Source organism: Protopterus annectens, chromosome 8.part0 (genome assembly GCF_019279795.1).
Source record: "Protopterus annectens isolate FY-2018-M chromosome 8.part0, PAN1.0, whole genome shotgun sequence".
In the NCBI taxonomy this organism is placed as follows: domain Eukaryota; kingdom Metazoa; phylum Chordata; order Ceratodontiformes; family Protopteridae; genus Protopterus; species Protopterus annectens.
The window spans coordinates 1,666,408,765-1,666,422,913 of NC_056741.1; the positions used below are offsets into that span (position 1 = coordinate 1,666,408,765).

Here is a 14,149-nt window from a genome sequence, read left to right on the forward strand (position 1 = left end):
TGTCGCTGCACACATGCTTACGTACATGTGAGGATGTATGAGTAATCTGTGTGTGGGTGTGTTTTTATTTATATGTAACTGTATGTCACTGTATAACTGTCAGGCTGTGGTATATATAATACATTTGTGAATATATAGCTGTCATTTTGTTAATATCTGGCCATTCATCTGATCACATTGCCTATCTAGCTGTAGAAAGTTGGTATCTACCTTGTGCCTGTCTAGTCACTACTCTCAGAACAGTGTGTGTCTACCTCTCTACTTTGTCTTGTGAACATCATAAACTGAGGAACAGAACAAGTTATGCAGTAGCTGCAAATATGGAATTAGGTCTCTGTCTTGATTAGAAAGACAGTTCCACAGGTCTTCAGTTTTTTTTTCTTTACAGACAAAAAATAGGCAGACCAGCTGGATTGCATATGTGCTTTGAAAGCCCAATTCCAGAGCTATCAGTTCAGTGGACATTAACCAGTAAATCTGATTTAATACTTCTGGAACCTGCACTCTGTCTTCTTTAAAAGACAAATAAGTCACAGTGATGAGAGACAATTAGTCAATTCCTCCCACTTAGCTGCATTAATAAATCATGTTTCTTTGTTTTTATCATACATTCTTGGCCCACTCAAATTATTAATTTAAAGCAGAGAGTCTGTACGATTATTATGACAAAGAAACATTGCTTTCAATATATCTGCAAGTGCAAAATAAAGCAGAATAAATGGAACTCCATACCTTTAACATTTCAAGCTGTAGTTAAGACTGTGTATGTTTACAAAGTAAAACCAGACTTCCTGACAGCTGTCCCTCTCATGCTGGTTTGTAGAGCAGTTTGCCAGTTTGGAATCTTGGAAAATCAAGAAAAAGTCTCCTCAGACTCATTCAGTTTTGAAACAGTGTGTTCAAAATACTGTAACATTTCTACATAATGAAAAAATAAGTGACAAAAACAAGCATTTTCAAAGTTCAAAAGGTGATTGGAAGAATATACAAATCACTTACACCATCTTTACCCTCACACTTCAGTTGGCTTTGAAATTAATATAACAACATCTGTGTTTGCACTGAAATACTGGTAGCTTTATATGCTTTTATTATTACTGACATTTATTTGATTTTTTTTCACATCAGTACATTTTTAGTTCTCTTAGAGAGTAACGTGATTGCACATCTTTTTCATTCTTTGGCTACAACAGGTACTGAAACCAGTTATGCTGTTATCATTTATTTCCAGAGCACGGCAGATATTTCAGCTTGAATTAACTTGATTTATATGCTGAATGCTGATTCATTTTTTTCTGTTTTTGTTTCTTCCCATCTGTTGCAGGTTTGGTGCCTAGGGAACGAGACACGCTTTCACATCAATAGAACTGTGGACGGAGCTATGCTGTCTACTGTGTTGAGGGGGTTAGTTGCTGGTGTCCAGTATCGCATTGAAGTAGCAGCTGTCACCAGTGCTGGGATTGGTGTCAAAAGTCAACCTGTCACCATTCGCATTGGTTAGTACTTGCTACCAAAAAAGTATAATTTATAGCTATAGTATTTCCAAATTAGTCTAAATGTTATTTTTTGAACTGAAAATATGGTTTTAGCCTAAAGATTAAAAATGCATATGTTTACTTAAAAATGGTTACTTATTCGTTCCACTGCACTAATTAAACCTACATTACAGAGAAGATTCCATTTATATAAAAAAATATGTAACAAGTTAGACTTAACACTGAATTTTGTTAGCATTTAGTAAAGCTTGTGTAAATATCTGCAAGAAAATGCATGGTATTATTCAGGGAGAGTCAGAGTAACAGTAAATATGTGGGTTATAACCCATGTTATCCATATTTTCTTTTGTCTGAAATTAGATATGATGTGGTTTCCTTCTGTGCCAACTCATACTGGCTTATGTATTTTGGAGTGCATTGATGTAAGAAAGCTTATGGTTTTCATTTATATCCCAAGTCTGTACATATTGTCCTCAGTTGTCACTGTCATCAAGTGTCACATATATCCACTTACCTTAAACATTTGCTGCACAAGTTTTACTGATTTTTTTTTTAATTTTTCCTACTAATGTGTCTACATGTTTAATGTCTATTTTTAGAAATCACTGAATTGGTAAATAATTATCATTCCAGTAAACACACATCCTCTAAAGACTTTCACCTGCAGTATCTTCTGTTTAAGCCCTGCTCACTATTTGAAAGAATGTGGAATTTGTTGAAGTAAGAAATACCATATTAACCCTGTAAAATCTGAAAAAAAGTCATACTGCTTATTCAAAAGAGTGCTGAATATTTATAAGAAGGTCTCATCACTAGTAGGCAATGGAATGTTTCCTTCCATCTCTTTTCCAAGAGATGATGGCATATCTGATTTATCGACTCCTAGTTTCAGGGAAGAGAAGTCTGTTTGTGGTATGAGGGGAACCTTAAATGACAATGGATCCTAACCCTAAGCTTAAACAGGTACCTGTATCAGTAACTCTGAGGTGCAGAAGTTTGTTGTCTCTGAAAAAGTGCTGGGAGTTCCGGAACCTCCGTGACAGGTCTCTATGGGTGAACTCCTTCACCTTCTTTAGCTTCTGGATAGCACAGTACCATGGCCATGGGGGTCATATGTATTCTGTTTTTATAGAAAAGGCTACAGAAGGCGTATTAAAGAAATCCGTTCAGTGTCTTCTGAGGGGTCCTCAGTACCTAGGGTGCTCCCTTATAGTGATTGAATGAACTGGGAATTATTGTTTGATCAGCTAGAACCTATATCGCTACTTGCAAAGGCACTTTATAAATCAAAAAATGCCAGGAGTGTAAGAAGTCCTTCTTTCCTGTCTTCATTTGAGAATGAGTGTTCACTGCAGTTTCAGCAACTCCCATCTTACTTCATTACTTCTGATAATGACAATAGGTAGTCACAGACTTCAGATTCCACCCCATAATACTACATTTAATTAGACCATCAAAATAACTAATCAGCCTGTTACATTTCTACTCCAAAAAGGAGTTTATCACAAATGATCATCAAAGACCCAAAATCCAGGAAGAGAATTCCATCTCTGCTGATAATTTAAAAAAATTTATGGATCAAAATGTCTAGTCTTATTCCCACCCACAGTTTCACGGGTCAACTGACTTACTGTTTATTTGTTTATCAATATCTGTTAAAAGGGTAGGTGGGTTAGTCAAAAGGCCCTTTTCAATGATGATACCAACCAGTAAAGCTGAAGCAACGTTGATAATTCTCTCTAGTTTGATCACCATATAGCAACAGTTGCCAGTAAATCCTTCTGCTTTCTGCAGCTGATCACCAGGATACTGTTATCCAGATCTAAAGATGTGGCTGGAGCCTCCCTGCCCACCTTACTAGTGAGTGCTAACCTTAACCCTGCCCCTTCCCTCAAACCTAACCCTACACCTTACCTTAAAATATACTTCCCATAACACTACTCCTATTCAGATGAATTCAAGGCTAATGTAATGGGGTTTTAGTGTGAATATCAGGAGAGGAAATTGTTTCCCCTTTTTTAATATTTTGTATGTTTGATATTTAAGGCATTCGATGTTATGTACTTTCAAACTTCTTAATGCTGTTATTTTATATTTGACATTAAGTATGTTTGATGAACACAATACAAACATACATACATATATCTATATGGAATATTAGTAGTTGTGTGCACAGAACACCAAGTCACACAAGTTCTTAAAGGTGCCTTGAACTTGTTTCTAATCAAATATCCTGTAACACTACAAAAAAAAAATCTGTCACAATTACATGTAAAAGGAAAACATATGATAATAACACACACATCGGATTGTGTGAGTGTGTGTGTGTGTGTGTGTGTTGTGGTATAGTACTGCCTAACTACTGCTGTGGACATATAGTTTGGATTCACATTGAAGTTTTTTATTTGTCTGATGAAGCATTAGTTAATTCAGCGTGAAAGCACTTATCTGTGCAGTGTCATTGAATAAACTTATTTTACAAAGTTTGTTTTATTTCTAGTTGCCGTGCAGGTTGCAGTAAGTTCTGTTATTTGATTTTTGTTCTTTTATGTGTGACTTTACCCGACAGGTTATATCTTTGTTTCCCTTTTGTTCCTAGAGTCATACCTGCCTGGAACACATACTCTGAGAGTTCAGTCATGTCTCTCTTCATATAGTCCACTGAGGTACATCTCAAGTCATTCACACCAACATGGACAAAGACAGAGTTGTACTTGTGGAGAGACTTAAGTGCGTGTGTGATGTGGCAGATTCTGGCATCAGACAGACAACTAACCATGACTTTTTGTCGAGCCTGGTTAGGGGGACATCGGTGTATCTCACAACTGAGTCACTGATGACTAGTATGTTTGGTTTATTGTTATGTCTTGTGGGCTGTGATGGTTTATTGTTTTGCCTTATGCGTTGTGTTTGTGAGACACTGGTGTGTTGTCTGCTATGTGTGATGTGTTTGGTGTTGTGTGTGGAATGTTTGTGAGTTTGTTTTGGAGGTCTCTGCTGTTTAGGCAAGTTTTTATTGAGGACCTTTGCATAGGTGTGTGTGTGTGTGTGTGTGTGTGTGTGTGTGTGTGTGTGTGTGTGTGTGTGTGTTGTGCTTGGCTATGTGATGTGAGTGGTGTAGTGTTTGTTCTGGCAGTCTCCTCTTTATCAGGAGTACTGACTGTGGTCCACGAAAGCATGGACTACAGGTTACTGATATAGTTGCATTTCTCGCAGGTGGAGGAATTATGTGCTAGGAGAAGAGGGCTGTCAGTAAACATGAGGCAGGTGTACATTGTCTCTGTATGTCCATGTTGACCATGCTGGCAGGAGACACTGGGGTCTATATTAGAACACCGAAGTTTCAAAACATCGAGTGTTCTAATATCGAACCCTATTGATTGAAAATTTAAAACATCAAACATACAGAACAACTCATTTTTTCCTAGGGAAAAAATTTGCTGTTCCAAAACACATACACATAACACAAGCCCACCAAACAAACAGCAATCCACACACATACACCTAAAATCTTACACCTAACCCTACACTAAACTGTACATACACCACTAACTATCAACTTACCTTAACCCTAAGGTCCATCACTATCGTACAGTCACCTAACCCGCACCCTAACGCTAACTCACCTACCCCGCCCTAACCTTCACGTCCATACAATCGCACACTTACCTGACCCGCACCCTAACTCACCTAGCCCACCCTAAACCTCACGTCCACACAATCACACACTTACCTGAACCTGACCCATAACTTTCCACCACAGCGCTGAAAATACCAAAGCAACAGAAATGGACAACCAAATTCTTTCCCTAGGAAAAAATTAAGTTTTCTGTTTCTTTGATATTTTCAGCGTTCGCTGAATACGGGTCGATATTAGAACACTCAAAGTTTTGAAACTTCGGTGTTCTAATTTAGACCAGAGACACTGATGGGAATTGTCTAGACATAGTGTTCTAACTGCTTGGCCGGACCTATGGAGTTAGGGTTTTGGTAAGGGTTTGTCCATAAGAGTGTAGGTGACAAGAACCTTCTTAAATGTAAAGTAACTGGCCTTGAAGCAAAAGGGCTAAAACCAAAATAAGATGCTTAGAATAACATATACATTTAATCAGGATGCTAACAAGCAGTAATAAATGCAGCAGAAAAAAGCACTTGGTCACTTCAGAGCACACAGAAAAAAAAGGTAGTAAAGTATGAAGAACACAATTACAGTAAAAGCAGCTGAATAAAGTGTAATTTTTTTTAAAGTGGAGAGGGAGGAAACAGAAGATAGTAAAAAATTAGGGAACTAAGGGGGTTGGCCTTCCTAAATGCTCTATCTCTACTCAGTACACTGAGCTGATGAGATAGGACAGGGAGGAGTACCCTAAGTCAAAGAAGCAAAGGGATAGTCCTAACTAAATCATCTAACAGCACTAGGTTGAATGATCAAATGGATTGGATTGGGAGGAGTGACCAAAATCAGATTTACAGCTGGGGTGGGCAATTCCCAAAGCCACCAAGTTTAAGACTACAAAATGAAGGAGGAAAAAGGACCACACTGGATACTCAAAATAGTCCCAATTAGCGATTTCGTTTACTAAAATAAGCAAACGTCTTCAGACAATTTTAAGACACACAAGTACACTTAAATACAATACTTATCATGACATCATTTCCTTTAGAAAAAACATCATTTCCTTTGGAAAAACATAATTTCCTTTGGAAAAACACAGCCTCATTTTAAAGTGCCAAACTCTATAAAAACAAACCATATATCAAAAAACAAATGAATAAATAAAAATCCTTACAAATACTTCCAAAAATTCCATGTAAAAATACATTTGTATAATTTAATAAATATACAGTAAAAAGCGTTATGTATAAACATAAATCTATCTAATTAACGCTTTTAATTTCAAGATGCTCTTAATAGAAACAAAATCATTTAAACCTGGCGGAACTAAGGCATTTAATTTCAACTGCCTAATCAGTTCCTTCTCCTCTAATTTCAAATCCATCGGTCCACCCCTAAAATTATCCAGAATTTTTTCAATAACTAAGAATTTGAATTCATGTTTGGGACACAAACTGATATGCCTTGCAAGTGCATTGTTCAAATTCTTTTTATCAATGGCATACAAGTACTCATAAATTCTATTCTTGAGGGGTCTTTCAGTTTTGCCCACGTAAAAAAACGGGGCAATTTTTACATGAGCTCAAGTAAACCCCCCCTCTGGTGTTACAATTGAATTTTATCATTGATATTATATTTTTTGCCATTTATTGTAAAAAAGGTTACCACATCTATATATTTGCACCAACGGCAGGCCTCACATTTAAACATCCCACAGTGTGGGGATGACATTTTAAAGTACTATTTTCCAAAAGTGTTTTTAAATTCCTGCCTTTCCTGAATACTACAAAGGGAGCCTCTCCTACATGTTGTCTAGTTAAATTATCATCTAATAAGAAGGACCAATTTTTAAAAATGATTGATCTCAAAAAAGGAGCATCTATAGAAAATGTAGTTATAAAGCTCAACCTTGCTAAATCAACATCTGAGGACCCAGATGGCTGTTTAGGGACAAAATCCCTATGGTCCCAGTCAATTCCTAATGTGTTGCAAGTAACATCCAAATTGTTCAATGCATTATCTGGACTAGAAGAGCCCAAATTGGTGAAGATATTAATATCTTTGACATTCAATAATGATTTAAAAATACCACAAACTCTTTTAGAGGAGACTTCATCTATCAGGTCATCCACTAAATTAATGGGGTAGCCACATTTACTGAACATTTCCTTCAACGAGCTGCATTCATCTAAAAAAATCATTGTCTAAGGTCACCATTCTTGCAGCCCATACCAGTTGACCCTTAACAACTCCCCTTTTCTGATGAAAAGAGTGACAACTGGAAAAATGAAGGAATGCATTCGAGTATGTAGATTTTCTAAAAATTTAGAAATAACCCCGTCCAATGAAGGACGTTTAATCAATTCAACATAAAGGAAGCAGATTCGTTCAGTATTGAATTCCCAGGTAAATTCAAGGAAATTCATGTATTTAGAAATATGTTCAACAAATGCTGCAGCAGAATTCCTACTACCTCGCGAAAGGATAAAAATATCTTCTAATTAACGGGTGTAACCATGCAACTTTTTCTTGGAAAATATGGTCCCTAAATAGGAATTGTTTTTCCCAGTGGGCCATCACTATGTTGGCAAAAGTACCACCATACGGAGACCCCATGGCTACACCAGTTTTTTGTAAGTAAAATTCTTTGTTGAACAAAAAATAATTATTACTCAAAACTAATTCCAACAAATAAATAATTAAATCAACAGAAGCACTATCCAAATGTTGTTCTAACAAAACGTCCCTGACCCATTCCCAACCAAGCTCCTGAGGAATGGTAGTATACAAATCATGGACATCAATTGCTAAAAAATTCAGGTTCCTAGAAAAAGGAAAATTATTCATGGTACCTAAAAATGCCCACGAATCCTTGCATATCTGGGTTTCATTTCTTAAAGCTTCCTTGAGTTTGACATCCACAAATTTAGCACATCCATAAGTTATAGACTGCCTCCCATCAATGATGGGACGGAAGGGAGGTTTTTCCAAATGTTTGTGGATTTTAGGTAAACCAAATAAGGTAGGGGTGATTGGGTAGGGGATTAAAAGAAAGTTCAACAAATCAACATCATTGCGTTCCTCAATAAACAAATCATTAATGAAGCCTTTAATTTTTTGATATGCTCCATTCATTTCATTGAGGGAAACTTTTACATAAGCCCTATTGGTCAACAGAGAACTCATGTTATAATTATAATTTTCGTTGTCCATAAACACCAACCCACCCCCCTTATCTGGTTTAATAATACGGATATCAGCAAATTTGAAATCATCCAAAGCATCCTTCTCGGGTTGGGTTAAATTACACAAACTTTCATTAAGGACTCCCCTAGTAGTCAAAAGTGTTCTCAAATCATTCTCACAAATTCTTTTGAATAATAAAATGGAAGGGTGTAAAGGTGGGTTGAAGATGCTTGCAATTCTGAACTCTTTAGTGAGACTGGAATTGTTCCCAAATACAACGTACAAATTCAGTTTCATAGTATATGTTTTGAGGTCAATAAGTGTTCTTGCTAAGTCACTTCTAGTTGAAGGGACAAAGGTTGAACATTTGGCTAAGACCTCAATTAATAAAGGGGCAAGTACAAAGGAAGAATAATTGAAAATTCTAAACTCTTGTGTACTGTTAAATAAAATCTGAACTGATCTCTGTTGTGTATTAATAGGGCTAATGTGTCCTACGGGACCAGGAGAAAGAACTATCTCCTCCTCCTGTTCTGTGTTTTCTTCTTCCACTGGTGTTGTTGCTGTGGGCGATTCAATTGTCCCCCCGTGTTTGTTTTCCTGTGTTCCTGAAAACCCTGATTCTGATGTGAACCATTAGTATTAGTGTTGTTTTGATTGTTTGCATTATTGGCGATATTCTTCTCAGCAAGCCTCTCACTCCTCCTGACCGGGGACCCTTCATCTAACAAACTATCATTCATTTGCATCCGATTATTATCGTCCACAGCAATAAAGTTGTCACCAGAACCACCTAATTCATTATTAGAACCAAAGTTCACATTCACATTTACATTGGAAGGAGGTAAAGGGTATGCCAGACCCTTCTCATAAGCCAGAGAGTCCCTGTTAAGTTTCTTATTTTGTTTTCTTTAATTTTAAACAAAGCGTTATCAATACTAGTAAAAATATGTAAAAAGTCAAATTTGTAGCGCAAAAAATCATTGTCAGATCGGATACTAGAGTCCAATAATGCCAATTCCTTTTTCAAATTATCCATCTGTGTGCAATAATCTTTTATTAAAAGTTCCATAAACTCAACCCCTTGTTGATCAAACAAACTTAAAAGTTCCTTGTGAAAGGGTGAGTTTGAAATTAGCCCAGTAGGAAACCGCCATTGTCTAAGTCCCTTTGGGACTTGTTGCCTCTTAATGCATTCAGTCAAATAGTGCACCTCAATTTGCAACTTTTTAAATTTGAACAGTTTGGTGTCATACACCTTTAAATTGTTAATTAAGTTATTTTCGCCAATTTCAGAGTTTCTAATACTGTCCGGCTGGAAGGACCAATTGACAAAACAAACTGGATCCTTGAACCAGTCCTCCAGAGTTGGAATAATGGATGGCGTACTTACTCTACTGCCCAAATCTCCGTTGTTCCCCAAACGCTCGTTCGTCCTGCTGGAGGGTGCATTTGAAGTCCGAAAGCCTGAACAGTGCACAAAAGAAGAACCAGAAGTCCTTGGCAAATGGTTGCCTTGATCCTGCGATCCTAAGGCAAACGCTGATGTCCTAGGCGAAGAAGAATTAGATAAACCATGAGAGGCTGGGTTATCGGGACTTCCTGATCCATGAGGCCAAACAGTCGCAACCTGACTGGCCAAACAGTCTACATGTTGCGACAGTAGTTCTATTAAGGCAATCAGTTTACCTAAAGCACCTTTGTCATTATTAGATGAAGAATCCATAACATTAGGCGTAGGATCCATGGTATTAAAAAGTACTTGTGATCCGGATGCGGAACTAACTTCCATGAACCAAACAAATAAACTCAGAAAAAATGAACAAACTGCAACAAAAAGTTGCAAATTGAGGTGCAGTATTTGACTGAATGCATTAAGAGACAACAAGTCCAAAAGGGACTTAGACAATGGCGGTTTCCTACTGGGCTAATTTCAAACTCACCCTTTCACAAGGAACGTTTAAGTTTGTTTGATCGACAAGGGGTTGAGTTTATGGAACTTTTAATAAAAGATTATTGCACACAGATGGATAATTTGAAAAATGAATTGGCGTTATTGGACTCTAGTAACTCTGACAATGATTTTTTAAGCTACAAATTTGACTTTTTACGTAGTTTTACTAGTATTGATAATGCTTTAAAATTAAAGAAAACAAAATCAAGAAACTTAATAGGGACTCTCTGGCTTATGAGAAGGGTCTGGCGTACCCTTTACCTCCTTCCAATGTAAATGTGAATGTGAACTTTGGTTCTAATAATGAATTAGGTGGTTCTGGTGACAACTTTATTGCTGTGGACGATAATAATCAGATGCAAATGAATGATAGTTTGTTAGATGAAGGGTCCTCGGTCAGGAGGAGTGAGAGGCTTGCTAACAAGAATATCACCAATAATGCAAACCATCAAAACAACACTAATACTAATGGTTCACATCAGAATCAGGGTTTTCAGGGACACAGGAAAACAAACATGGGGTGACAATTGAATTGCCCAAAGCAACAACACCAGTGGAAAAAGAAAACACAGAACAGGAGGAGGAGATAGTTCTTTATCCTGATCCCGTAGGACACATTAGTCCTATTAATACACAACAGAGATCAGTTCAGATTTTATTTAACAGTACACAAGACTTTAGAATTTTCAGTTATTCTTCCTTTGTTCCTGCCCCTTTATTAATTGAGGTCTTAGCCAAAGATTCTACCTTTGTCCCTTCAACTAGAAGTGACTTAGCAAAAACACTTATTGACCTCAAAACATATACTAGGAAACTGAATTTGAACGTTGTATTTGGGAACAATTCCAGTCTCACTAAAGAGTTCAGAATTGCAAGTATCTTCAACCCACCTTTACACCCTTCCATTTTATTATTCAAAAGAATTTGTGAGAACGATTTGAGAGCACTTTTGACTACTAGGGGGGCCCTTAATGAAAGATTGTGTAATTTAACCCAACCCGAGAAGGATGCTTTGGATGATTTAAAATTTGCTGATATCCGTATTTTTAAACCGGATAAGGGGGGGTGGGTTGGTGTTTATGGACAACGAAGATTATAATTATAACATGAGTTCTCTGTTGACCAATAGGGCTTATGTAAAAGTTTCCCTCAATGAAATGAACGATGCATATAAAAAAATAAAGGCTTCATTAATGATTTGTTTATTGAGGAACACATTGATGTTGATTTGTTGAACTTTATTTTAATCCTCTACCCAATCACCCCTACCTTATTTGGCGTACCTAAAATCCACACAAATTTGGAAAAACCTCCCTTCCGTCCCATCATTGATGGGAGGCAATCTATAACTTATGGATGTGCTAAATTTGTGGATGTCAATCTCAAGGAAGCTTTAAGAAATGAAACCCAGATATGCAAGGATTCGTGGGCATTTTTAGGTGCCATGAATAATTTTCCTTTTTCTAGGAACCTGAATTTTTTAACAATTGATGTCCGTGATTTGTACACTACCATTCCTCAGGAGCTTGGTTGTGAATGGGTCAGGGACTTTTTGTTAGAACAACATTTGGATAGTGCTTCTATTGATTTAATTATTTATTTGTTGGAATTAGTTTTGAGTAATAATTATTTTTTGTTCAACAGAGAATTTTACTTACAGAAAACTGGTGTAGCCATAGGGTCTCCATGTGGTGGTACTTTTGCCAACACAGTGATGGCCCACTGGGAAAAACAATTCCTATTTAGGGACCATATTTTCCAAGAAAAAGTTGCATGGTACACCCGTTATTTAGACAATATTTTTATCCTTTGGCGAGGTAGTAGGAATTCTGCTGCAGCATTTGTTGAACATATTTCTAAATACACAAATTTCCTTGAATTTACCTGGGAATTCAATACTGAACAAATTTGCTTCCTTGATGTTGAATTGATTAAACGTCCTTCATTGGACGGGGTTATTTCTAAAATTTTTAGAAAATCCACATACTCTAATGCATTCCTTCATTTTTCCAGTTGCCACCCTTTTCATCAGAAAAGGGGAGTTGTTAAGGGTCAACTTGTATGGGCTGCAAGAATGGTGACCTTAGAGAATGATTTTTTAGATGAATGCAGCTTATTGAAGGAAATGTTCGGTAAACGTGGCTATCCCATCAATTTAGTGGATGACCTGATATATGAAGTCTCCTCTAAAAGAGTTTGTGGTATTTTTAAGCCAAAAGATAGCAATATCTTCACCAATTTGGGCTCTTCTAGTCCGGATAATTCATTGGACAATTTGGATGTTACTTGCAACACATCAGGAATTGACTGGGACCGTAGGGATTTTGTCCCTAAACAACCATCTGGGTCCTCAGATGTTGATTTAGCAAGGCTGAGCTTTATAACTACATTTTCTATAGATGCTCCTTTTTTGAGATCAATCATTTTTAAAAATTGGTCCTTCTTATTAGATGATAATTTAACTAGACAACATGTAGGAGAGTCTCCCTTTGTAGTATTCAGGAAAGGCAGGAATTTAAAAACACTTTTGGAAAATAGTACTTTAAAATGTCATCCCCCACACTGTGGGATGTTTAAATGTGAGGCCTGCCGTTGGTGCAAATATATAGATGTGGTAACCTTTTTTTACAATAAATGGCAAAAATATAATATCAATGATAAATTCAATTGTAACACCAGAGGGGTGGTTTACTTGAAGTCATGTAAAAATTGCACCGTTTTTTATGTGGGCAAAACTGAAAGACCCCTCAAAAATAGAATTTATGAGCACTTGTATTTCATTGATAAAAAGAATTTGAACAATGCACTTGCAAGGCATATCAATTTGCGTCCCAAACATGAATTCAAGTTCTTAGTTATTGAAAAAATTCCGGATAATTTTAGGGGTGGACTGATGGATTTGAAATTAGAGGAGAAGGAATGGATTTGGCAGTTGAAATTAAATGCCTTAGTTCCGCCAGGTTTAAATGTCTTTGTTTCTATTAAGAGCAGCTTGAAATTAAAAGTGTTAATTAGATAGATTTATGTTTATACATTTTTTAACGCTTTTTACTGTATATTTATTAAATTATACAAATGTATTTTTACATGGAATTTTTGGAAGTATTTGTAAGGATTTTTATTTATTCATTTGTTTTTTGATATATGGTTTGTTTTTTTAGAGTTTGGCACTTTAAAATCAGGCTGTGTTTTTCCAAAGGAAATGATGTTTTTCCAAAGGAAATTATGTTTATCTAAAGGAAATGATGTCATGATAAGTACTGTATTTAAGTGTACTTGTGTGTCTTAAAATTGTCTGAAGAAGTTTGCTTATTTTAGTAAATGAAAGCGCTAATTGGAACTGTTTTGAGTATCCGGTGTGGTCCTTTTTCCTCCTTCATTTTGTTGCAGTTTGTTCATTTTTTCTAAGGTTAAAACTACAACAACACTTGGGAGGAAGGGTGGGAAAAACAGTGCAGACAACAAAGGACAGAAACAATAAAGCAGCAATGATACTTATTAGTTAGTGTAAGACTTTTCCTTGGTTGTTTAATCTCTCTTCTTTTATTTTATTTGATTTTAAACAGGACTTTATCTATATCAAAATTATCCATTGGGCACATGGTTTTATACTTGTCACTAGCTACAGAGCTATAGTACAGTGCAAACTGAGTTGCAAAAAAGTGTACTTATCAGTTCTATTATATCAGATGGTAATAGAATCCAACACAGCCAGGAATTTTAGCTCTGCTATGTCAGCTCTGCACAAATTCACAGAAATGAAGCCTGTACTAGAAGTGTAACACAGAAAATATACCTCAGGCAATGGCTAACACTTAAGATGGGCTGGCTTACCAACCCCCACCTGAAACTAGCTACAGAGTTACCTTGAGAAACAAACAGTTTAGAAAACAAAGG

At 36.5% G+C, this 14,149-nt stretch overlaps 1 protein-coding gene across 4 annotated transcripts in view; it reads left to right on the plus strand.

Annotated features, from left to right (window-relative positions):
* The window catches only part of ROBO3 (roundabout guidance receptor 3), a 2,447,731-nt gene that overhangs the window by 2,114,588 nt on the left and 318,994 nt on the right, over positions 1-14,149 (plus strand). For all 4 annotated transcript variants that reach the window (XM_044081188.1, XM_044081190.1, XM_044081189.1 and 1 more), the window contains one exon: positions 1,325-1,496. In XM_044081188.1, the coding sequence (XP_043937123.1) occupies positions 1,325-1,496 (172 nt within the window). The remainder of the gene's footprint in view (positions 1-1,324; positions 1,497-14,149) is intronic.